The following is a 26,988-nucleotide window of genomic DNA, read 5'->3' as shown; positions in this document are numbered from 1 at the left end:
ATTTAAATTAAGTTTAGTATTCCAACCTTTAGATTTCATATGAAGATGAATTTGTTGTTGATGATTCAACTAATATAAAAGTTCAAGGGTTGCTACTTAATACTACATTATAGTAATATTCCTCTTTACTTATAAATACAATTTTTTTTTTGACAAATGATAATATTTACACTAAGGGGGATAGAGAGTAGGCAAGCCTTACAATAAGCTTGCCATACTAATGTGGTTCAACTTCGCCTTTGGCGAGTATCGAGCCTAAGACATTGCTACTTAATACTACATTTTAGTAATATTCTTCTTTACTTATAAATGCAATTTTTTTTTTGACAAACGATAATATTTACACTAAGGGGATAGAGAGTGGGCAAACCTTACAATGAGTTTGCCATAATAATGTGGTTCAACTTCGCCTTTGGCGAGTATCGAACTTAAGACATCTCACTTACAAGTGAAAAAAAATACTACTAGACCGCAATACTGAATAGTACTTATAAATGAGCTTTTAGGTTTGAATATTGAAAATGACGAGTTTGCAACTAATTTATTCATTACCCCCTCAACATAAATATATCATTGTGTAGAAAAATACACAAAATAATTGACAAACAATTGAAGAAAAATTAGAGAAAAATCGGTGAATGCCTCCTTTGTCTAGCTCCTCGGAGAAAGAAAGCAAAAACAAAAATGTTATTCTTATCATCTATTTGTAACATATCTTTACTAAAGATAGGACCTAGGTGTATTGGCCGGCCATACCTCTATGAAAAGATAATACAAATGATGATAGAATAGATAGTAAATGTAACAGTACTCAAGTAAAAATATATCGGTGAAAAACAAAAATAATAAATGGTATAATGGTGGTGGGGCAACAAAAATGTTATTTTTACCATCTATTTGTAACATATCTTTACTAAAGATAGAACCTACATATATTGGCCGGCAGTACCTCTATGAAAAAATAGTACAAATAATGATATAATAGATAGTAAATGTAGCAGTAGTCAAGTGAAAGTATATCGGTGAAAAACAAAAATAATAAATGGTATCATGGTGGTGGGGCAACAAAAATGTTATTTTTATCATCTATTTGTAACATATCTTTACTAAAGATAGAACCTACATATATTGGCCGGCAATACTTTTATGAAAAAATAGTACAAATGATGATATAATAGATAGTAAATGTTGCAGTAGTCAAGTGAAAATACATCGGTGAAAAACAAAAATTATAAATGGTATCATGGTGGTGGGGCGCTAATTCTCACAAAGTTACCATCTCGCCTGCACGGCGCGTGATATATCAGAAAGCGATCCACTCCCCACGAGCAAAACGGTGTGCTCGTTCGTCATTACTGGTAGAGAGGGAGAGGTAAATGCCAGAGGCATACAACTGCGGGTCCCTCTCTCTCCCATCTTCTTCTTCGAAACCTGCATCTCTCTCATAACTCCTCTCTCTCTCTTTCTCTCTCTCTCCTGTGCGGCTTGGTGGATATGCAGAAGAAGCTCTATCTTTTAGCTTAAGCTCAGACCTTCCTCCCTTACCAGGTATCTCTCTCTCTCTCTCTCTCTCTAAAAGCTTGGCATTTTTTGTAATTTTTTCTTCTTTTTCTTAAACTTTTCCTCCAAAGTAGAATATTTACTTTGCGGTAAGCAAAAGGTAGAACATTTTACTCAAGGGAAAATTATCATTTTTACTTTCTGATTGCTTTTCCTTTTTTTTTTTTTATTGTTTGGTGAGTGAACAATTTTACTTTATTCTTTGAAATCTGAATCAGTCTTTGTTGTATGCTGTGGACTTTTTCTTCCATATGCAGTTTGTTTGACTCTGAATTTTCAAGTATTTGGTTCCTACCTCCTTCCGTTTTTATTATATTTCTATATTTTCCAAGTTGGGTTCTTGATTTTTGACTGTAAACTGTGTTTTTGACTCTGGAAAATATTGAATTTTGGTGTTATTTAATATTGCATTTGGTTCAAATCTTTGATTAGTTGTTGGTTTCGAAGGATGATGGCTGGATTGCGGCCGCACGGAGACTTTTACTGGTTCTGAAAGCGATCCCACATCACCGGAACTTCATACAAGTTGGCATTTCAACTGGGTTTTTGCTGATACTGTTGGCTGATCATCTTTTAAAGCTTGTAGCAATATGGTATTATTGTATTAAGTTTGAAGGAAATTGAAGTTCTTTATTCGAAAAATAAATGTTTTAGAGTAGAGGTGTATGGTGTTCTTCATATCAAGTTTGTTAGAGTCTTAGAGTGTAGTCGATAAAAGGAATCCGGTACCAGAGAGAAGTCGATGGAGCAAAAGGAAGGAGAAAACTGGAGGGAACTGGTGAGAAAGATGCTTCCACCAGGTGCTTCAATCCCTGAAGATGCTGCTGAACTTGATTACTCTATAGCTATGGAGTATGAGGGCCCTCCTGTCTCTTATGACGTACCTAGGGTCGAACCCCTTGATGTTAATCCACATGGAATCCCAACTGCAGAAACGCTATCTGAATCACAAAGATCGGTTACCAGTACCGGTCCACCAGTTATTGAACCAATTCCTCTGCCTGTGTCTCGTATTGCTGGTGTCACAAGTTCCCCTACCCAAAGTCCAAGGGTATCAGGAAGCTCAGAGTCCGTAGTGTCTGTCTTGCAAAACCATGATTTTTCTTCAGCCTCGCCTTCAGCCTCCCCAGGTTCAGTTCATAATCCTCCAAGTACCCGTCCCAAACAGGTTGTCAATGAAGTAAAGCGAGCTCCCGTTGTCACTTTTAATACTGTAGATAGGTCAGAGAGGAAAGAGGTTGATGCTGAGAAGCCAGCTTTTCCAGCTTATGTTGCTGTTTCTAAGGAGAAGAAAAAAAAGAGTAGAGCTTGTTATCGTTGCCAAAAAGGAAAATGGGAAACTAAGGAATCGTGCCTGGTTTGTGATGCTAAGTACTGCAGCAATTGTGTGCTTAGGGCAATGGGTTCCATGCCCGAAGGGCGTAAGTGTGTGACATGCATTGGTCAGCCAATTGATGAATCAAAGCGGTTAAAACTGGGTAAACAGTCAAGGGTATTGTCCAGATTGCTTAGCCCATTGGAAGTCAAGCAGATAATGAAAGCAGAAAAAGAATGTTCTGCTAATCAGCTTCGGCCGGAGCAGCTTATAGTGAATGGATTCCCTCTAAAGCCAGAAGAGATGGCTGAATTACTTGGATGTCCTTTACCTCCAAGGAAGTTGAAGCCCGGTAGATATTGGTATGATAAAGAATCTGGTCTCTGGGGAAAGGTGAGTTCAAACTTAACAATGCTTTTGTCTAATTTCTGATAAAAGAAAATACTGCCATGGATTCCATTTAACAACTCAACTTCTTGATTTGGCAGGAGGGAGAAAGACCTGATAGACTCATAAGTTCAAACCTAAATTTTAACGGGAAACTTAGCTCCGATGCAAGCAATGGAAACACTGAGGTCTACCTCAATGGCCGAGAAATTACAAAGCTTGAACTCAGGGTCCTAAAGGTACGTCCCATGAATTTACAATCGAAAAATATCTTATTATTTCTTTTTAAAGTCATAAGGTGTAACTTGTAGCTTGTGGTAAGCCACTAGGTTTTAGTGATGCTTTAGTCTGCACTATATGAATCTGGTATTCCATTTCAATGAGTGTTCTCTTTCTTTACTCCTTTTTATAATCTGGCCATATTTTCTCTTCTATTTAAGAATTGTTACCATGCATATAGGAGTTGCATCACATGGTGAGATACATTTCTGTGCATCAACGAGATTAAAAGCAATAGGAAGTAAAAGGTGATTCAAAACTATAATAAGCAATGAGAGTTAGTGTTCAATGGAAGTTAAAAGGTTTCCTGTACATAATAACTTGATCGGGGCTACATTTCACATTACATGCATGCGATGCTGAAGTGCACTTTTGGCCTTATTATGTATATGGGTTGTTCACCAGTTTGTTATAATTAGACTATAATTTCAAAACTGATTTTATTATTATACCATGATAAGGGCCCCTAAATACTGTCTGTCTTAAATGCTTTTGTTGCAGTCAATTTATTGCCTGTAGTAATATACTTCTTTACACTGTCAGGTAGCAAATGTGCAATGCCCACGTGACACCCATTTTTGGGTCTATGATGACGGACGCTATGAGGAAGAAGGTCAGAATAATATCAGAGGAAATATTTGGGAGAAGGTATGCACTGGAAAACTCAGTTGGATTTTTCGGAGCCTATGTTGATTATGGCTGTCTTTATGCAGCATGCTCATTTGCTTTTTGTTAGACAGGCAACAACTCGGTTTCTCTGTTCCCTATTCTCTTTGCCTGTGCCTCACGGTCAACCTAATGGACCAAGAGATGAGCCTAGCAACTATACCACTGTTCCAAATTATTTGGAGCAGAAAAAAGTTCAGAAGCTGCTTCTCCTTGGACTTCAAGGGTCTGGGACCAGCACAATCTTCAAACAGGTGCAGCCTTTTATTTAAGATCTTCGTTTGTACTGTGATTTTCTATGAAGTGTGGTTGTTATGATTGATTGATTCATTTATTTTCTTGGGTTGGTAGAGTGGGAGCCCTGGAAGTAAAAGAGAAAAGAGAGCATTGAAAATTTATTTATTCTTAAGAGAATGTTTTTCTTTCTTGGTTTTCTAGTCCTGTATAAGTTATTTGGAGGGTTAAACTTCCTGTCATTCTAGAGAATAGATAAGTGCATATGTTGTTTTATCTAGTTGCAACCATGAACATGTGATGAGCAGAGTTGTCAGTGTCACAAACTAGACAGAAGACGTCACCTTCAAGGTCCAGATCGAGAGGAGAGTTAATTTAGTTGACCTATTTTAGAGCTGAGCATCTTTGTTTTATATGTGTATTATTTGGTAAACAATGAGATATACAACCATCTAGGATTTATGGAACAAAAGTTTATTGATTACTTTTAACTGTTGGTTATATAAGGGATCACATTAACTGTTGTGGAAGAGATTGAGAAGGAGAGAGATTGCAATGCAATCATGTTTCTTATACTCAAATGGGTCCATATACTTGAACTTTTCTTAGGAACTTTTTTAAATTGGCTTGTTGCTTAACTGCCTTTGAGATAAGAAAAGTAGCACAAAAATTTGGTGTTTGTTCACTAGACTCGGGAACTTTTCAGAAGAAATTTGTGGCTTTGTTGTATTTGAAATAAGAAAAGTAGAACAAGCAAAATTTGGGTGTTGACCGACTTGACACTGCAAATTTGTGAAGGTAATTGAATTTCGGGGTGGAGTTTCACAGTTACGCTAACTTATGTGCATTTAGTGAGATAGTAGACAGATTTCCTATGATTCATATGTGTAGCTGGAACAGTTGCAAGTATTAACTTCTGTAGTTGTGAACAAATAAAATAAAGACATAGTATTCCTGTGGTAATGGCACTACTTCTATGGTTCGAGTATTTGGTGGGATCCATATAGATTTAATTTGGGGGGGATTAGCTAGTTGGTGAGGCAATAGCTTACCAAGACGATGGTCAGTAGCTGGTCCGTGAGGCTAAACTATCTTCTAAGAGTAGATACTATTACATAGGCTTGGGGCTCCCATGCATTACACTCAGATCAAGTGGAAAATGTATGGTACCATGCAAGTGCCAAACACTCTAAACATAATCATACTTGTTTTTTTTTTCGAACTGAAAAGCTAATTTGAGATGGCTTTTTTTCTTTCTAGATCTCAGATAAACAGGTTGATTTTCTATTGACTACAGCAGATTTTTTATTGTCAGTCGGATTGATGTTCACAGATTAATATTCTAACTGTATCTAGTTTCAAAAATATTCTAACTTGTGTTCCTCATCCACAAAAATTCAGATATTCCTGAATATGTTATAACTTATAATTATGAAATATTGTTCATATGGGTTTTTTGTGTTTTATCTAAAGTTTCATCTATTCTGTCCATTTGAAATCTCATTTCCCAGGCTAGGGATCACTGGGATCTACAGAAAACATTTACCAAATGCTGGTTGGTTGCTTGGTAATGGTCAAAGGCTAGGGTCTGGGGTCGAGGGATTTCTGGAACCTGTACCCCGTGTTATGGAAAGAGTAATTTGGTTCGTTGAGATTTAGTCCATTAGTGACCCGTTTTGTTGACCCGACGGCAGACCTGGTTCTGGGTAGCCAATTCCGGCAATTTTCGTTGGTTTTTCCGACGAATTCTACCCAACCCTTACCTGCATACACAACCCTGACCTCCATTCTCTCTTTTCCACAAAAAATCAGAGGGTCTTTGGCCTCGGTTTTGCGAGGATCGAAGCCAACGGCTTCGAGGCACCCAATGCGGCAATCCGCCATTTCTGAAGCCACCACTGTCGACCACCACCATCATTCAAACCCTCTTGAGACCAGGAACAAAACCCAAGCCAAGATTGAGGTGTTGGAGATCGTTTTGATGTTGAATCGAAGTTCATTTTGTTGACACATTGTATATTTTCCTGAGTGACATTTGCAATGGAGTTTTACTCTAAATTCTTATAGATCTTTCAATACTAGTTTTTGTAGCTTGTATTAATCAGTATTTTCATGTGGTCATTGGGCAGGCCAAGTTCTTGTATGGAAACAAGTTTACTTCAGAAGAACTGCAGGATATAAAGCTGATGATCCAGAGTAACATGTACAAATATCTAAGCATTCTGCTTGATGGACGAGAACGCTTTGAAGAAGAGGCTTTGTCTAGGATGGAAGGACATGGTTCTCACGATCAAAACGCTGAAGCAGGTAGTTTTGCAATTACACATACAATATTAAATTTTCAATTTTCACTCAAATTTCTACCATTGCTTCAATCATGATGGACTATTTTATTCCCAATTTGTAGTTGAAAGTCACTCATGCTTTGTCCCCTTCATAGAAATTTCAAGTAGAAAGGTTATAATTGTAATATTTACTGCACTGCAATATAGTGGAAACTTGTATATGCATGAATCAATTGAGCATTTATCAGTATTAATGGGGGAGGAATGGCAAGGGATAACAAAACCTATATCCTCTAGGCAAAAGAGGAGCACATGGGGAGTAGGGACTGCTCTGAATAAATTTGTAGCTTCTGGGTTGCGGTTTCCAACAAAACCTATATCTATGAGTAGATGAGCAGAGAGTAAATAGAGGAGAATACTATGATGGCACAGGGGGAAAGCATTAAAGTGGTTCTACCTTTTCAACTCATTAGTAATACTTTTATCCCCAGAACACAGAGACACAAAGCCGTGTTTACTTAACCATTCAAGCTGGCCTTCCTAATGACTATTTCCTCTAAAAGAGAATAATCTGTTGCACATGTGATAGAACTGTAAGGTTTCAGTTATGTCATTGACGATTTATGCAGGCTAAATATAATGATTCTAGATAGGACAATGTTGATTAATCCAGTTCCGAAATATAGAATCTTTTCTTTCCTGCATTTTGGACAATTCGGAATGTTAGATCTGATTAAATTTTTTTCAGGTGGTGAGGTCAACCAAGATGAAACTACTCAATGTGTCTACTCGATTAACCCGAGGTTGAAGCATTTCTCTGACTGGCTTCTAGACATTATTGCTACTGGAGATCTAGATGCATTCTTCCCTGCTGCAACACGCGAGTATGCTCCATTAGTTGAAGAAGTGTGGAAGGATCCTGCTATTCAGGAAACATATAAAAGAAGAGATGAGCTTCATTTCCTCCCTAATGTTGCAGAGTACTTTTTAAGCCAGGTAACATTATATCTAAACTTGTGGAGTAACAAATTTTAGTGATGTAGAAATCCTTTTGCGGCCATGTTTGAGCTGGGTATTTGATTTTTTTTATTTGACCATCTTTTTCAAATTTATGTGGAGTAATGCAACTTTCTCTTAATGTCTCAATAAATAAAGGGTTTATAAATGTATAAGACAGGTTTTGAAGCATTGGATAATGAAACGTCTAATGGTTAAAAAAGTGTGTCAAAACGTATGGCTTTGTGTGTCTCCCTGTCCTGGCCCATTGCACATATTATCTGCTATGTTTTCTTCATAGCCTTGACAATTTAGACAAGTGTTAGAATTTTAAGCATGCGGTCTTGTTTCTTCAGGCTGTTGAGGTATCTAGCAATGAGTATGAACCTTCAGAACGAGATATACTATATGCAGAAGGGGTCACTCAAGGAAATGGATTGGCTTTCATAGAATTCACTCTTGATGAACGGAGTCCAATGTCTGAAACCTACACGGAAAATACTGAAGCTCCACCCCCGCCTCTAACCAAGTAATGCTATTTTCTTCTTGTGTGTGTGACCATGTATTTAGCTCCTGGGGCTTTTCCTGTTTAAGCAAATAATGCCATTTTGTTAGTGCAGTGATTGTATTACTTAATAACATATATAGACTCGGATTTTTCTGTCTGCTGCTGATTAATATACAATCTTAGTTTTCTGAACGTTTCGTATTTGATGTCACAGATACCAACTTATAAGAGTGAATGCGAAGGGAATGAATGAAGGGTGCAAGTGGGTGGAAATGTTTGAAGATGTACGTGTGGTAGTGTTTTGCGTCGCTCTGAGTGATTATGATCAGATGTGGGTTTCCCCAGACAATAGTGGCAGTGGAGCGTTACTTCAAAATAAGATGATACAGAGCAAGGAGCTCTTTGAGAATATGGTCAGGCACCCTTGCTTCAAGGATACCCCTTTCGTATTAATACTAAACAAGTACGATCTCTTTGAGGACAAGGTCAATCAGGCGCCATTAAGTTGTTGCGAATGGTTCAATGACTTTAGTCCGGTGAAGCCCCACCACAATAATCAGTCACTGGCCCAGCAAGCTTACTTCTACGTTGCAATGAAGTTCAAAGATCTTTATGCTTCCATCACAGGCCGAAAGCTTTTTGTGTGGCAGACTCGGGCAAGGGACCGAGTGACTGTCGATGAGGCATTCAAGTACATAAGGGAGGTTCTGAAGTGGGATGACGAGAAGGAAGAGAACTACTATGGCGGACCAGAGGATTCGTTTTACAGTACAGACATGAGCTCCTCACCTTATGGAAGGCAGGAGTGATGTTGCTTTATATCTTTACATTTGTGTTTGCTTCTTAATTAAAGTGAAAGGGTGAGGGCAAATGGTAATGCTCCTTGTGTTCTTCTCGTCGGAATAACTGCGTATTTTTACTCTTCAAAACATCGTTTTTATAAAATTATAATGTTATCGATGGGGTCTCGGGTTGATTTGGCATTGAGCATGCTCGCCATCTCGAGTTAAATATATGGAAATGCTTGCTTAAATTTCTTGCGGGATGTGGAAATATGTCCCTTTTCCACTTGCTTTGAGGTTGATTTCTAAGCTTGATATAATTTCAAAGTGAGTAACGTTAGATTAATTTTTTAGACAAAATTTTCAAACTATGTGACATGTCATCAATAGGAAATAAGCACGTTAATCAACACTTAATAATTCAATCATCAACAATCAAGTTATAAGTTTTTCAAAATTTGGTCTAAAGAGTTTGGTATCCCTAACATTAAATTCAAATCCTCCCCAATCTTTGAGTCCAAAGCCAACGGACTAGAGAAGCCGGGGCTTTCAGGAGGGGGAGGATTTGGATCATTCAAGGGTTTGATTTTATGTGAAGTGTACAGTAGAATGAGATAACGAGAATCACATGATTTGAAATTAAGTGATCAAAATTTCCTGATCCATCAACACGGAAAACAAAAATCCAATGAGAATCTTAATTCCCTAGCATTACCCTTCGAAATATGATTTCGATTTGAAAGCACATCTAACCAGTAGACATGGTATCAATTCTTTCTCTAATCTTTGGTTGGCTCTCTAAACCCATAAACCGTAACATCAAATTAATTTTTAGATGAATATACTTCGTTTGTCTAGATTGACAGGTTATCCACCTCGATTGTCATTCCAGCTAGATCTCATCTCCTATGAATTTCGAGAGTGATTTGATACCGGCAGCACAAAAGAACTAGGATTTTCTCTCATCTTTTTTTTTTCCCCTTCTCTTCCTTTCTTTTTTTATTTGAACGGTCACAGTTAAGTCACGTTAAAATGTGAGAAGAGGGAATGAAAAAGGATGAAAAGAAGAGAGGAGAAAATCATAATCCTTCCCGAAATCATAAAATTAAAGCAGGAAGGAAGGTGAGAAGAATTATTAAAGCATGAGATAAACCACTCTTCTAGTTATTTTATACCTTAAATCTTTCAGTACACTAAAATTTATGCGAAACCGACTTATTTATTTATTTAACTTTTATAAAAGCACAATGTGGCAAGAATAAAAATGGTACTCACTTCTTGTAAAATTTCATACCATACAAGTAAACGTGTCCTCTTGTCCATAGAAAAAGTTTGGGCTATAATATTTTACACCCTTCAAGTTCGAAGTGGTTTTCAAGATTTTTATTTTCTATATCTGAGTAAATTATAGCTATAATCTCTTAACTTTAACTCAGTTAGAGCAATATTTCCTCAACTAAAAATTTATTACTATTGTTCTCTCAACTTATCAAAATGTGCAGCTATGATCCCTTAATTAAAAATTCATTACCATTGGTCCTTCAACTTTAATTCAACTGGAGAAATTGTCCCTTAGCTTTAACTCAATTATAGCAATGATCATTCCAACATAACTCGTTTTGACAAAATTTTTAACGTAGTTGACGAAAAGGACCATAATTACACACTTTGATGAGTTAAGGGACCCTAATTATATGAATGGTTATTCCAACATAATTTATTTTGACAAAATTTTGATGAAATTGATGAAAACGACTATAGCTTTAGTTCAGTAGGCGGGATGAAATTGAGCTGTAAGTATAGGATGGATGGGCAGGAACATATAAAACAATATTTGTAATCCATGTATAAGTATTGGTTGAATAACCCATTTGGATTCATAACTATCATGTCCAGTCATGTCCATCTCACATTTTGAGAGAACAAGCAAAAGACTAGACTCAAGTTATTGGTTCCAACCTATCCCAATCAATCCACCAAACATGCCAGGAGTTTAAAATATTAGATTTATAGCCAAAATGGTTTTTGAGATTGACATAACTTCTCATTTTGGGTCGTAAGATTTGCAATAGAAATGGTCCATGAGTTTGTCGCAATCAATCATTTTGATCATTTCGTAAAAAATTATGCTAAATAAAAATAAAAATGTAAGAAATACCCTTAATTTAATAAACAATGCGTCAAGGTAATTTGACAAAAAAAAATGAAGATATTTTTGTTATTTATCCTTATTTAAAGGAAATTTTCTCATGAAATGACTACAATGATTAATGGTGAACAAAATCAGGGGCCAATTCTATCGATCTCAAATTTTATAGGCCAAAATAAAGAGTTATGTCAATCTCAAAAACTATTTTAACTTAAGAACCTAATATATTATTAAACCGAAAAGTTAAAACTGGTTGACAATAAAAAAGTTTTTACAGTCCATTTGTTGCTTCTCGTCCACAACTTTATATCTTTATTGCTGCTGACTCCAAAGCATGGTCTAAAATATCCATAATATTTCGATATTTTTATCGAAATTTCCGTGTTTTTGGACTACCGATATTTCCGATATCATCGATATTTTAGACCTTACTAAGTCACTCATGTATCTTACCATACAATGTATAAAGTGTAAAATATTGTACTAATTCATTATATATAAATGATTATGGTGTGTTTAAAATTACTACATATTTATACACTCACAATGTTTGCCAGCTCGCTATATAATCAACTTAAATCAGTTATATCTATCATGCAATGCATTTCCTTCCAATTTTTGTGATAAACTAATAGATAATTGATTAAATAAACATCCTGCAAAGTTTCAATAAAAATTTCCAAGTTTTTCTCACAATTTCAGTGATTTTTATTCAATTTTTATCGATATAGATAATATCTCGATATTTAAATCGAAATTTTCGTATTTTTAGACTATCGATATTTCTGACACCGACATCAAGACAAGGGGAATCCGAAACGGACAAACCCCGTTACGCCATCGCCAAGCAACCTCATTTGATCTGCCTTATCATCTAACCCCACTCACCGTCTCTCCCTCTCTCTCTCTCTCTCAGTCTTCAAAGTCTAGAGAGAAACAATATAATAGGGTACCAGAAAAGGGAAAGCAACGGCCTTTCTGTGGTCGAGCATCTGTGTGTCTCTGTATCGTCTTAATATATGCGTTGTCAATACTCTAGAGAGAGAAAACACGGAGAAGGAGAGAGGGGGTTTATTGGACAGATAAAGCCAAGATCACAAGACCCTTTTGTGTGAATTGAGTTCTGTAGAAGTGAAAAATATGGTGGGTATTTTCTCAAGGTTCTCCAACAGAGCCGGTCATCGACGTACCCAGAGTGCCATTGTAAGAGCTCTTTCGTCTTCTTGTTCTTCTTTTCTTTCTTTTATATTTGAAATGTTTGTGTGTTTGTTTATTATTGCAATCTTAATTTGATTTGGTTATTAGATACTTCAGATTGCCTTGTTTTGACTGGGGTTGACTTTTTCCATTGCTTCTACAAATTTGTGCAAAAATGGAGCTTCAATTGTTGAACTTTTCTCAGCATCTGACCCTTTCTTTTGGGTTTGGATTTGTTTTTGAAAATCCCACATGTTAGAATCCGATTTTTGATATTAATTGATTGTCTTTTTTTGGAGTTTGTTGGATTTCATTTTTCTGTTATCTATTGAGTAGATCATGTAATCGATGATGATCTTTATTGCTGTCGCGGACCTTGCTGATTTTGCTACACGTTGTGATAGCATTTGTGCGTTTGATTTGTGCATTCACAATTTCATGAAGTTTGGTATCTCGTGCAGGATGGGAGGGAAGCATTGGCCCCAAACTCCGAGGGTACAGCTTCAGCACCTGCCCCCACTGCCGCGTCTCATGGGATTGAAGTAGCGGTAGAGTTTAAGCCAGTTGAACATCCGATTGAACCTTTTGACAATGATAGACCAATTCAATGCCCTTTACCTGAACCGTCAATTCTCAATGTAAGATTAAATCCTGGCTTTTTTTTCTTTCTAAAAGAATGTTGTTTTGTAAGTTTGCAAGTTAGGATGATAGAAATAATATTCATGGTATGAAGTAGAAACCGAGCACAGTGATGTTCTAAGATTGATACAACTGACCCTACTTAGCGGGGTGAAGGCTTTGTCGTTGTTGTTGTTTTTGGTATGAAGTAGAAACTGATTTCTTCACTTGTTTTTTACCCTGTTGACTAACATTACGGTTATGGCTTGGGAGATTTTTATAGTTCTGCTTCAGGATGTCATTGCATGTTGTCTAAGTAGATTTGGTCATAATAACTGAGGTTGATTGGATTGGATGGACATGTTGGTTGCTGCCTGAGACTTGAAATTTGATATCAGTGTTAAACTGAGCATTTGTTTTTGTCCATGAAAACCCCAGAATGTTTTCATTTTAGTCTTTTTCACCTTTTTGTTCTTATGGAATTTAAAATGCTCACCAGATACCTAGTAAACATGTACTCGTTTATTCTTTAGTTTAAGTATCTGAGTCCACTATTTGGTATGTCAGATATAAGTGCTTGACTGTACTGTAAGTCTGTAATTAACTCAAGAGCATGGTTGCTATTGAAGGCTTGTTTGAAAATTTATTTTTGGTATGGTGGAAGGCTAGTGAGTGCTTTCATATTGCAGTTTCGTCACTAGCATCAATCATACTCTAGGTCAAAGAAGTGCCTACAAGAAGAAGAACTTGGTGCCTATTTCTAGAAAAAAAGGATATGGATCACTTTCTCTAACCAATCATAAGGGGCGTTGTGAAGTCATTGCCAATTTTCTGTGGATGTATCTAGGATTAAGTTGGCTGTGTATAAGGATTGAAGTGGTGACCTTTTCCAATATCATTGTATTTTCTTCACAAATTCTTTGCAACCTGACCTGATTTATCTAAAGCACTATCCGATTGGGGTATGATTTTCACCACACCCCCACCCCAAAAAGAAAAAGGCAACCAGTGGTGTTGCTGTAATTTTGACCAATGTCAATCATTCTAATCATGCGCATAACATGGAATAGAAATTATCTAGAAGGACAGGCCAAATCGTTGTTTAAAAACCAGTGGTCCTGAGGTATAAGTGTAGAGTGAATAAGAAATGGATTAGATTTGTTCTTTTTTTGTTTTACTCGAAATTTGTTTCTGTCGATACTGTTATGTATAGAATTCTAATATAGCTTGTCTGCTCTTCAGGATGGGAGACTATGGAAGGAGCGAGTATCAGCAACTGTGCCTAGGAGAGGTGACTTGCCTGTGATGAAGGAAGGGGGTTCTCTCGACTCTGAAGAAGCTGTGATGAAACCCAGACAAACACGAAAGAATCGCACGATTTTACCATCTCTCAGTGCCCCTGAACATAACCTCCTAAACCTACTAGAAGAATGTAATGCATCTGGGATTTAAAATCTGGTAAATTGTGTTTCACATTTGTATTGTGTAATTTCAATAATTGGTTTTATAATCATTGCCTGAATATATGTATATCTTTACGTACCATTACAATGTCTACACCTTGTAAATGTCATTGAGCAACTGTAAGCATCTTCCCAGAATTCCAACTTTTCTATCATTTTCGGCAGCTTTATTAATCGTGAAACTGTTTCTGCATTCGGAGATGCAGTTGTGTAAGTAAGATAGTTATACGGTGTCGGGCGCTTGTATGAGGAAGATGAGAATGATCTCTAAATTGGGTTTGGAGTTTGATTGGGTTCTTTAACGAGATCGTAGTTGTTCTAATATGGTGGATGCACAATGATCAGTGGACACTAACCATTTCAGGTGCAGTATCGTTGAACAAAAAGCTCGTAACCTGTTACTCGTTTTCATTTGGCCAGTTTCTGACGGACTCTGTTTTGCAAACATGGCTGCGGTATGTCTACCGGCCATGCAAATATTTTTCTGCTGCTCATGGTCGCGGGTTTTGTAACATCAGCTTTTGTCACTGTATTAATGTTTATGGTCTCATCTCCTTCATTTCCCTTGGTTTTAATTCAAACAACACTCAAAGAATTTAGAAGCAAAAGCACGTCTTGCTTGAGAGGGCCACCGCCTCTGGCGCTCCGCCACTGGCACAGTCACTGAACTGAGCTTCTTGGTACTGAATTTGCAGCTGCAGTATCATTTATGATAATACAAGCGGGGTTGCATTCGAGTTTCTCTCTCGCATTGTCGAGGAGAGATATTTGATTTGTCGTTTGGTTTTGGTTTGTTGTGTTTCTTTTGAGTCTTGACAGTTCTGGATCTGGTTCGGGAAGCTCAAGTTTTGTGAGCTTATCTATCTTGTTAGTTAGGTGTGGATCCGCTGTCGACGTTGGACTTATAAGCTTGGAATTTGATTAGCAGTTTTGTGAGCTTATTTGTATATCTTTTGCGGGCTTATCATCAGTTTTGTGAGCTTAAGTTTTGACAGTACTGAAATTTGCAGCAGCGTCATCGTTTATAACTAAACCATCAAATTGATGTTTAACCGAGGTAATTTTCTATTAAACAGTTATTAAAATCGATAGATATATGGGATATATACAGATCCCACAACAAATATACATATATATATATAAATAGTTATATATTTAAAACCTTCGTACATATTGGCATAGACATATTATGCATATTACATGTATGAACTAGCTCGCTAAACAGGGAACTCTCGAGCTTGGAATGGAAATTGGAGTGTAGGAGAATCAAGGTGTTTCCGGGGACTACGAAAGCTTCCGTGATTCATCCATGTCTTCCTTTGCCATGTCTCCTTCTTCGCGGTGCCGTGCAATTTGACGTGATCATTGTGTCCTTCCTGATCAACTTCAAGCTGATGAACAACTGCTGCTGCTCCTCCTTCCATGGCTGCTGCTGCTGATGGTATTGAGAAGGCAAAAATAATGAGCAACATCAGAAGAGTAAAATTAAAGGGTGTTGCAGCCGATGATGATATTGATGCCATCCTGATCTTCAATATATCAATCAGTTGTTTTGTTTCTCAATGTGATGATCTGCAGAGAAGTGGAGCGTGTTTCAAATATAAAGAGCCAGAAAAAGTGGAACTTTGCTTTGGTTGGAAGTCAAGACCCAATAATATTATACATCAAGCCTCCTATTACATTGCATCACATTAAGTCACACGAGTATATTGACATCGTCGAGAGATTTTTTTTAGTGTATATGAAACACAGCCCGTCACATTAAGTATATTAATACAATTGGTTGGAAATTTGAAAAAAAAATTGTTTCAACCGATTGTATGTATTGGGCCGTGTTTGGGGAACACTGAAAAACTTATCGTCATCATGACAACCTTACCAATGATACAACGGTGTGTATAAACTTTTCTCAATTTGACATTATATCATTCGTATGAGACATTACAATGACGTGTAAGTTGTTCAGCCTATTTATAAACATCAATTTAGGTATGGATCAATAATAAGTGGAATACCTACACTTTACATAATATTAGTTGGGTGGTGCCTAATAATTGTGGGTTTGATTAGCGTGTGGTGGTTAAATGATTCTGTTACTAGACTTTAAGGGCATCACTTTCATTACAAGTTAGCATAATATATTTTCCTAAAGTCTTAAGTGGTTTACCTCTATCTCTTTCAGACTTTCACCCACTTTTTTCTTTCTGTGTACGTATTTTTGAGTGACGTAGAAAATCAACGATTAGATTGACATTTGCAACGGTTAAATTTTGCATAAAATTAATACTACCGAGTTAGATTTAGTATTATAACTGGACCTTTTTTCACATGAGGATAAATGTTAAATTATTAAAACAAGTTAGTGCAAGGAAAACGTTATTGACATTCCAATATAGATGTCATTCCTACAAGAGCATCTCCATCATGCTCTCTCAAAATTTAGCTAAAACTGTCAAAAAATCATATTAGGAACTCTCCTTTTTTCGGTGATGTTGGAGTGGTAGAGGAGTCAGAATGTGGGGTGGTTGTGATGGGCAAAGGTAAAATTTTCCACACAATTAAGGGAAATGATTTATCACAGAGATTTTCTCCTTTTTCAGTTTATTTCTAGCCTTTGGTCGAATAAAACAAAGAAAAATTAAATAATAGAAATAAACATGCGTATGTAGAAGGAGAATAAATATCTGATAAATAACACCAAAGTTCCCCCATTCTAAAATTCCACACCTACCATGCTATATAGGCCGTGATAAGATGCAAATTGAGGTCAATATCAATGTGATAGTAGTTGCATGCAAATCCATCACCTTAAAAATTTGACATTATGTAACTATACGATACATGATAAGGCATCGACGATATGAAATACCATCACAATAACATTCTTTTAAATCGAGATTAGGTCTCGCTTTTTTTTATCTGAATGCTGCTACACCCACCTACTTTATAAATTAAACATAAATGACAAATTAACATAACGCTAACAAGGAAATAAGACGTGGGTGAACACAATAGTATTCTTTTTGGTGTACTAGTACAAACATAAGTTAACAAGGTCGTCTCTGACATTTTGAGAGCCCTATGTGAAGTTAAAAAAAAAACCCTCCTTATTTAAATAATAATTTATTGGAAAATATATTCGTACAAAGTTCAAACTTAATGGAATTGGCATCTCACTTTTACGAATTGAATAATGTCCAATTACCATGAATCATGATTTAGGGTTCATCATGAAAAAATAGAGCATGACTAAAAGATACGCATAGAAATACACTTGTATTTGTGGAAAAAAGTAATACACATGTTAATTTTTTATTGCTGAAGAAAAGTGGAGTAAGTTTGGGATTGTTATTAGTCTACTCAAGTCTCTATGAAGTCCTAAGACCAACTCCAATGGTGGGCTAAAAGCCAAATTACCCCCCAAAATTCCCCCCCAAACCCACTCCAACCCAAGAGGAAAATTTGGGCTAAATGTTAAATGTTAAACCAAAGCCAGATTCTTCCCAAAATTTAGCCCAGAAATAGGAATTTAAAATTTTCAATATTTATTGGAATTTAAATTTTTTTAGATTAAAATGTTCATAAAATTAATTTACGATAGTCTACATATTTATTTTAAAAAAAAATTTAATTTAACAAAAAAATAGCCTAAGTTCATTCTTTAATAATTCCGGGCTAAAATTTTAGGCTAGAACGGTTGGAGCAGAAACGTTATTTCTAGGCTAAAAGCTAAATTTTTCGGGCTAAAATATTTGATTTTTAGCCCAACCATTGGAGATGGTCTAAGGTGGATGTGGAAATTGTAGCAATCGGTGGAGGGACAAAAGCCATGTTGGTTTTCTTGTTGTTGCCAGAATGTCACTCGTGACTGTATAGCAAGTAATACACATGTTTTTTAATTGGTAGAGAAAAATTATAAGCTCCACTTAATCAAGTATTCAAGTGTACTATAGATGAAATCAAATGATGATGATTTTTTTATTTATTAGAATATTTCCACTTCACTTTTTGCACATCCTAAAGAGTAATGCTATTCATACCATATTTTTGTACCATATTTTCGTATACTTTAGGTGACATTTGATGTGAACAACCACGTCATTTGAATTAATCAGATTTTTAAATTTAGTTCATTATTTAATAAACTAATAATTAAGAAAAACTAGTTAATTAAATGAATTTAATTATGGTATACGAGGAGTCTTTCTCCTTCATTTCCTTGGGTTTTGTAAATTTTTCAAATGATGTGGTTGTCTACATTAGATGTTACCTAAAGTGGTATAGAAATGTGGTGTAAAAATATGATATGAATAACATTACTCCATACCAAACCCTCTGGGTAAACCTATACCCGACCCGGAACGGCCCGGCCCAACTTGGAATTGCCGTCTTCCCCCCAAAGTCTCCGTCAACTTTGGTGTTGTTTTCTTTGAGCACAAGCTAAATAAGGTGTTTTTTCCGATTCATATAAATACGAACCAAACAAGGCCTTGGGTTTCCAACCCTCGCAAACTCTCTCTGAACCAGCCATGGCCGCGCTGCAGTACCTGGAGTCGCTGCGCAACGCGCATCCGGAGCTCGCCGAATGGTACAATTCACTCGCAGATCTGTACCAAAGGAAGCTATGGCACCAGCTCACTCTCAAGCTCGAGCAGTTCGTTGCTCTTGCCGTCTTTCAGGTCTGTTTCCCACCCCCAATTTTGGGTTTCCTTGATGCTTGGGTATCGGAATGGGTGACTCTGAGTTCGGCAATTTTGCTGGAAATTTAGGGTTTGTGAAATCGTAAGCTTGGGGCTTCAAGTGGGCTTTTGGGATTTGCTGCTGAATTAGGGTTTTTAGGGGAAATTAATTGGGAAATGGGGTTTTGGATTGGAACATTAGGGTTTTTCTTTTGTGGAACTAGGTATTTTTTTGGTGTTTGATATTCTTCTATTTAGTTTTGTTCTCACTTGGGTTGTAGATCGTGATTCGTACTGGAGAAGAGAAGTTACGAGGGAAAAGATCTTTGGAAATTTTATGCTTTTGGTTGCATTAAGTGAAACCATTGTGTAAATCTCTGAAAGCTTTTGCCTTTGTTGTAGTTCGACTCTTTTTTGGGTAATTTGAGGAACTAGAGGTCCAAGAACTAGGAATCCATTGATTCTGCTTTTGAGTTTTCTGCTTTGAGTAATTAGTTTTTATATCCTAGTTTTTTTTAAATGATTAGATTGGAGCCATAGGCTGATGCCTTTTTTTTTTTTTGGGGGGGGGGGGGGGGTTTAAATTCCATTGGAACTCATTCCAATTACAGTTATTTGTCTGCGAGCAAAGTGGGTTTGTAACTGTTTGAAGTAAGCTGTTTCATTAGCATGTAGCTATGTTACATGTTAAGGTTGTGTGCCGTAATGAATTTAATTGTTGAAGTCTGTCTTTATCTTAACTAGGATAATGCTATGTCACAAATATGTGCACCTTGAAATGAAATTAGGTTACACTTCTCAATTACTTGACCAAACATGTCAATAGCATTGATAAAAAGTACAAAGACAATTAGCATTGGATTTAACTGGTTCTATGTTTAATCATGTAATTCATTTGCATGAAGAATTTCATTAATTTGGCACATTTTTTCTTGAATCATTGAATTCATGAATTGTTGAATTGTGGTTTGATAGGTGGCATTATGTTGATCTCTTAATACTAATTGCTAGTAATATGTATGCGGATGCATGTACAAGTTGTATTTTTTCTTGAAATTGAAAGCATTCCAGTACGAAGTTTTTGCTTCTTGGATGTGTCCTTTCTTCCTACATCTGACTTTCGTTTCTTATTGTTGAATATCAGGCTGGTGATGCTCTGATACAGTTATACCACAATTTCATCACCGATTTTGAGACTAAAATCAACCTTCTCAAGCTTGCACACTTTGCAGTCATTGTTTCTCGACAGTACCCAGAGAAGGAAGCTGCTATCAGTTACCTAGAAGGGGTGATTGAGAAGCTTCAAGCCACGAGAGAGCAACGCATAGAGGAACCAATCCTTTACATTAAGATGCAAATAGCAATATTCAAACTTGAACAACAAGACCAAAAAGGGTGCAAAAATCTTCTAGAAGATGGAAAGACTACACTTGACAGTATGACTGATATTGATCCGTCTGTGTATGCTAGCTATTATTGGGTGTCATCTCAATATCATAAATTCCGTCAAGAATTTGCTGAGTTCTACAAAAGTGCTCTTCTTTATCTGGCATACACATCAGTGGAGTCTCTCTCAGAATCATTCAAGCTGGTATGCTTTTATACTCTTATTCATGAACCATGTTCTTTGCAGTTATTCCTAGGTTCTACATCCCATCATTATTTTTGAATGTTATGTTACAAGAAGGATTGAAATCTGTTGTTGCACTTACATACTAGTCACATGTACTTATTTAAACTGTTTTGGCTTGCTTTCACCAAATCACTAGTTTTGTATTTACAACCGCAGGTTAATAGTTTGTGTAAACACAAATTCTGCTTCAAGTGTTATAATTTGTGTATTCCATGCTTGGATTCAAATCTTCCAAGCCATTTGAAAGCAGGCTTTGTCTTATAAACCTTTTACTCCATAAGAATAAAGAGAATTGAAATCTTTTACTTCCTGCCTGATCAGTTACCAATATGATCATAACCATAATTTTAATAGGGTAGTTTAGAGAATACAACTTAATGTGGAGGTGTTATTGGGTAGACAAATGTGAAATAGGATTAACCTTTTATGTTCTTGATAGAAATGTAGTATAAATTTTATTTATTGTAGCATGGCTGGACGGAAGAGGAGAAATGCATTCAATTCTTTTTCTGTCAGTTAATTGGGGATTTCTGGTTCGCAAGAACTGGAAAGATTTGTAATTACATGTTAGTACCCTTCTAGGAGAATCCATTAACTTGGCTAAGTGCACTTGTAGTGTGCAGGCTGCCTTGAACATTGACTCTGGTCAATCCATAGTAATTAAGGGTATCATTTCAGACTTTTTATTTTTTACTGGTTCAGTATGCATTTGAACAGTTGTGATTAGGGCATGAGTGATAGCCTCTGCCAATGGTAATATTTATCTTTCAGATTCCTATGAGTCAACTGTTCATTTGTGGTCACTTTTTAATTTAATTTTTACTTCTGAGTGACTGATTGGTAGTTTATTTTGTTTAATCCATGATAATTTTTAACGGCTTGGTTGTTCTCGTCGTATTTAAGGATCTGGCATTTGATTTGTCCCTTTCTGCGCTCCTGGGAGATAACATCTACAACTTTGGAGAGCTGCTTGCGCATCCTATTGTAAGAACATTTGCAGAGTTTCTTGTTTGGTTTCATAATATTTTGCTTCTTATGCATGCATGTTACTTAGAAGAGTTCCCTTTCAAAATGCACAAGGTGTTTTTGTTACTTTGTATGAAATATTTTTGCACCGATCTAGGACATTGGATTTGAAATTGATCAGAAACTAAGTCACGTATGCTCAACTAAGCCTGTATGTAGATTTGCAATGCAGAGTCTTGTTGATACTGCTATTCATCATACACTCTACAGTCACCAGTTATTACCGCATTCATATACCCTTTTTTACTTTGATTTATTTTCACTTCCCCAGCTGGAGTCTGATAAATTACTTTTGATTTCAACTGCTGTAGACTATCATGAAGTGCTTGTTGTCTCCAACCTAGTTGCCTGGAGCTTTGTATGATATGTGCAGGCATTGTTCTTTTTACATGATATCTTTACATTGGGTTTGCATAATGGTTTAAGGAACCATGTGCTTTTAGGATCTGAATTTCCTTCTCCACCCTGCCAAGGATGCTTACATAGATACTAATTACATACCTAAAAAGTTTCTATGTAGTTGGCATGTGTTTCTTCTGAAGTGTGTAGGCTACATTATACTAAGTTATTTGTGCTGCTTTTTCTTTTTTAATGGATGACATCTTTTAACAATCTGTGCAGATTAAGTCTCTTCTTGGGACAAAGGTAGAGTGGCTTTACTATATTCTTCAAGCGTTCAACTCTGGTGATTTAGTTCGGTATCAAGAGTTATGCCGTGTGCACAATGCTGCTCTGAGAGCACAACCGGCATTAGTTGATAATGAGAAGAAGCTTTTGGAGAAGATTAACATTCTGTGCTTGATGGAAATTATCTTCAGGTTTGTGTGTTCTAGATTGTCCTTTCACTTGTAATCTGTGACAAAGGTGTGTTTTTTGAACTACTATTCACCATGTCGATATGCTCCTTGCAGCCGGCCAGCTGAAGATCGGACTATACCATTGAGTATCATTGCAGAGCGTACCAAACTTTCAGTCGAGGATGTGGAGCATCTTCTTGTGAAGAGCCTTTCCGTAAGTTCCTGTTTTCTTAAACATGATGAACAGTGAATTTATTTGGAATGTCCAAACTAAAGTTCTACCGATAGGGAAGACTGGTTTTATGGTGACAGTTCTCAATGCACGCCTTAGTACAAGTAAAGATTAAGTACTCACTAGCGATATTTTTATAACTCGTTCAAAATAGGAAATAAAATTTAAAAAATGAGAAGCTTATGATTTGAGAGACTGAACTTTTGACCTAGGTAAAAGTGCTAGTATACTAAAGTTGGTGCGATGGCAAGTGCCTTCGCCCATGAGCGGTAGGTCTCGGGTTCGAGACTTGGGAGCAGCCTCTTCATAAATGGGGGTAAGGCTAGCCGACATTCACCTCTCCCAGACCCTGCGTAAAGCGGGAGCCTTGTGCACTGGGTACGACCTTTTTTTATACTAAAGTTGGTCACTTGAACACGTTTTAGACGTTATATCCTATGTATATGGGATTGGCCATTCAAACCTTATTTGCACTTATGTAGTGGGTTCCACACTTTCAGTTCAATATAACTGGCATACGATATATTATATGTTGCATGTAGCATGCAGCATGCAGCATGTGACATGCAAATGAGTATTCTTTTATTTGTAATATTATTTTACATACAGTTTAGTTTCAGACAATAAATTTAATGCCTTTATTGCATCTAATGGTTTTGTAGTTGTATAGTTGTCTTGTACAATAGTTGTAACAAGGGAAGACTTAAGGTAGTAGTTTCTGGCTTAACAAGGAAGTAATTAACCGGAGTTTTTATTCCCTAATTCTGTAGTTAGAAAGTGTTCTTCTCATTCTATTTTCTATTTAATAATTATGAGAGAGATGCTGAATGCAGGTTCATCTGATCGAGGGAATAATCGATCAGGTCGAGGAGACGGTGCATGTGTCCTGGGTGCAGCCAAGAGTTTTGGGGATTCCACAGGTCAAGTCATTGCGTGATAGGTTGGACAGTTGGTTGGACAAAGTCCATAATGCTTTGTTATCTATCGAGGCGGAAACACCTGATTTGGTTGCATCATGAGTCGCCTCTTGCTTTATTTTCTGCCTAGTGTAACAATTCCTTATCGGAAAAAAAAGAGGGGGGGGGGGTTCAAAATGCAAAGACGGCCAGGAAACACAGATCTTCGGTTGATTGAGCACTTTGGGCCTACTTGTTTTTATGCTGCTTTTCTTGTTGGTGATGCTTTTTTGTTGAATCATTTCCCTGGAAGGAGCAGCCTTGTGTACTGCACTTGGGAGTAATATTCCATTTTATAGTGGCATGCCTAGAGACATGGTGAGTCAATTTAACACTCTGTCGTTATAACTTTGTATTCTGAATTTTCTTTCGTTAGATACCTTACATTTATGCATCTTTCGTTAGTTTTAACGATTTTCTCATTCTCTCTACTAGTAGTAGTACTAGCGCATTTTCCTTCTCAGTAAACGTTTTCATGTTCCGTTACTCGCTGATGGGGACGATGGTTTGAATTTAGAAACCTTCAGTTTTTGCAGTGTGTGTGCATCTGTTGTGCCCCGGAGCACTTTGCATTTGTGGTCTGATTAATTGAATTGTATTTTTAGTGATGGAAGTAACATTGACTTACCAACAACAACAACAACAACAACAAAGCCTTTTCCCACTAAGTGGGGTCGGCTATATGAATCCTAGAACGCAATTGCGCTCGGTGTGGCTCGGTTTTGTGTCATGTCCTCCGTTAGATCCAAGTACTCGGTTTTGTGTCATGTCCTCCGTTAGATCCAAGTACTCAAGTCTTTTCTTAGGGTCTCTTCCAAAGTTTTCCTAGGTCTTCCTCTACCCCTTCGGCCCTGAACCTCTGTCCCGTAGTCACATTTTCGAACTGGAGCGTCAGTAGGCCTTCTTTGCACATGTCCAAACCACCGGAACCGATTTTCTCTCATATTTCCTTCAATTTTGGCTACTCCTACTTTACCTCGGATATCCTCATTCCCAATCTTATCCTTTCTCGTGTGCCCATACATCCCACGAAGCATCCTCATCTCCGCTACACCCATTTTGTGTATGTGTTGATGCTTCACCGCCCAACATTCTATGCCATACAACATCGCTGGCCTTATTGCCATCCTATAAAATTTTCCCTTCAGCTTCAGTGGCCTACGACGGTCACACAACACGCCGGATGCACTCTTACACTTCATCCATCCAGCTTGTATTCTATGGTTGAGATCTCCATCTAATTATCCGTTCTCTTGCAAGATAGATCCTAGGTAGCGAAAACGGTCATTTACCAAAAAAGGGTAAAATTGTTTCAGAGTATTTGTGTGACATGTATTTTTGGGATTAGGGTTTGTTGCATTTTAGACCCTCACGTTTGCCAACTTTGAACATTTAGAATTCAGCTTTAACAAAATTGCAATCTCAGGTGCACAATGCTATGCTATGAAAGCGGCGTTGCTCACAACTGTTTTTGCTACAAGTACTTTTATTATAAAAATCTTTTTTATTTACAATTCAAGCTTTTTTTTTCTTTGGTAATCAGATTCAAGTGCTTTTAAAATAACGAAGATGCTTCGTTTTTACCAAACAATCAACTTTTTGATAGAACAAGTAATCACAAAGAGGGGAGTAAACACACTAGTTGTTAAAGTAGAATATGACTTGACACTAGCACTATCATCCTAGTGCTAGTTCACGTCACTTGTTGGGTGTTAAGTGCCTCTAGTGGATCGTGAGTTCAATAATCAATTATTGTGCATAGCTCATCTTAATCCATACCCATCGCTATTACTATCATTATTCATTAGGAATGAATTTTTTTGCCAAATTACTATACCAAAGTTGTGCCAAAAATTTTGTACCATTGGTAATGGTATGGTATTTGTACCGTACTATACATTTTTGGTACAGTAATGGTATTTAAAACCATTATCAATGGTATACCATACCATACAACTACTATTAATATTATATCATTTATATATATATATATATATATATATTTATAATTAGGTATTATTATCATTATATATGCACTTTATATATATTTTTTTGGTAAAGTACAAAAAACTAAAAAAATTATTAATTAGGTATGAAAGTGTCGTGACACCAATAGTTGAGGTATTTTTTTGTACTTTATCATTTTTTTTTTCTAGTCATTTTTCCAAAACCATCCTCTCACCCTCTAACCTCTACTTTCCCAATAAAAAAACCTAAGCCTTCTTGCCGTTGCGACTTCATCTTTTCACTCATCTTGTCATCAACTTCATCTCCATTGCTCCCGTTCCGGCGACTCTCTCACTTTGTAGTCCATCTCATCTTCTCCTTCATCAAATTGGGTTGTCTTTCTACCTGGCTTTGTCTATCAAGTTAATTTTTGTACAATTTTAAAGAATGTAGAGATGAAATTTAGGATCTTTGTACTGTTTTTTTTTTTAGGAATGTTGGGTTCTTTCAGCAATTCTTCCATCTATTTACTTCTTTTTTCGTAAATGAATATGTACAAAATTCTCATAATTACATAAAAAAGTTTTAAAAACCCAAAGAGAATTTGCCAAAACACGTTTGGGCCTTGAATTGGGTTGAAAAAAAACCAAATTTTGGCCCAAAAAATGTGATAATTACTATTATCATACCATACCAACTAAACTATTTGGCATGCCAAAATTCATTATAACGAAAGTTTGACATGGTAATAGTAATATATTTTGCCATACCAAAAATTTGGTATGGTAATTAGTACATGGATTTTGGTTTTGTAATCATACTAATATCACCCTTATCTATCATCAATGAATTAGACCATGAGTTTGACTTTGGTCTTCATGTTTTTGATGCGCCTCCTCTTGTGGATAGGTTGATCTTTGAGGATGTTGGGTTTTCTCATACTCGTTTTATTAGTAGTTTGTTGTTTTTCTTGTATTTTGATCCCAAGTTGTGGCATTAACCTAGTGATGGGGTAAGTGTAAAGTGATGGGCAAGATAGGCTAGGCACAATATTTGGAATCACAAGCTTCGCAAAAAAATTTTAGACAAAAATACCCCCAAAATAAAAAATGTCAAAAGCAACCCAAAATCATGCACCAAATAATAGAGGGGTATTTTCATCATTTAACAGTATTTTTTAATAATTAATTATTTTTGTACAATTTATTTATTTTTTAAATTTGTACCTCACAATAGGCTAGCAATAATGTGATTTAATCAATTGTTAATTAAATATTTC

General features: G+C 36.4%; 3 protein-coding genes across 6 annotated transcripts; all 3 read left to right on the top strand.

Moving 5' to 3' along the window:
* The first annotated feature begins 315 nt into the window (after window positions 1–315).
* Window positions 316–9,190, top strand: LOC103436850 (extra-large guanine nucleotide-binding protein 3). 4 transcript variants are annotated; one of them, XM_017332948.3, is made up of 9 exons: window positions 316–1,548; window positions 2,008–3,268; window positions 3,364–3,501; window positions 4,085–4,189; window positions 4,282–4,461; window positions 6,571–6,748; window positions 7,475–7,722; window positions 8,079–8,251; window positions 8,445–9,190. In XM_017332948.3, the coding sequence occupies exons 2-9, from the start codon at window positions 2,303–2,305 to the stop codon at window positions 9,037–9,039; spliced, it is 2,583 nt and encodes an 860-aa protein (XP_017188437.3). In that variant the 5' UTR covers window positions 316–1,548; window positions 2,008–2,302; the 3' UTR covers window positions 9,040–9,190. The 4 variants fall into 4 exon arrangements, with proteins under 4 accessions (XP_017188437.3, XP_070680046.1, XP_070680047.1 ...); XM_070823945.1 differs by having other exon boundaries at window positions 1,264–1,548; window positions 1,993–3,268; XM_070823946.1 differs by having other exon boundaries at window positions 1,500–1,660.
* A 2,795-nt stretch (window positions 9,191–11,985) lies between these two features.
* Window positions 11,986–14,577, top strand: LOC114825602 (uncharacterized). The gene is made up of 3 exons (XM_029104424.2): window positions 11,986–12,364; window positions 12,820–12,996; window positions 14,219–14,577. The coding sequence occupies exons 1-3, from the start codon at window positions 12,302–12,304 to the stop codon at window positions 14,426–14,428; spliced, it is 450 nt and encodes a 149-aa protein (XP_028960257.1). The 5' UTR covers window positions 11,986–12,301; the 3' UTR covers window positions 14,429–14,577.
* A 4,230-nt stretch (window positions 14,578–18,807) lies between these two features.
* LOC103409486 (26S proteasome non-ATPase regulatory subunit 13 homolog B-like) lies at window positions 18,808–24,184 on the top strand. The gene is made up of 6 exons (XM_029104423.2): window positions 18,808–19,118; window positions 20,263–20,709; window positions 21,655–21,735; window positions 22,399–22,595; window positions 22,689–22,788; window positions 23,640–24,184. The coding sequence occupies exons 1-6, from the start codon at window positions 18,969–18,971 to the stop codon at window positions 23,823–23,825; spliced, it is 1,161 nt and encodes a 386-aa protein (XP_028960256.2). The 5' UTR covers window positions 18,808–18,968; the 3' UTR covers window positions 23,826–24,184.
* The last annotated feature ends 2,804 nt before the right edge of the window (window positions 24,185–26,988 follow it).

This window comes from Malus domestica, chromosome 06, assembly GCF_042453785.1.
Source record: "Malus domestica chromosome 06, GDT2T_hap1".
Classification (NCBI taxonomy): Eukaryota; Viridiplantae; Streptophyta; class Magnoliopsida; order Rosales; family Rosaceae; genus Malus; species Malus domestica.
Note: the sequence above shows the minus strand (reverse complement) of the source record. Positions and strands in the feature narration are given on the sequence as shown.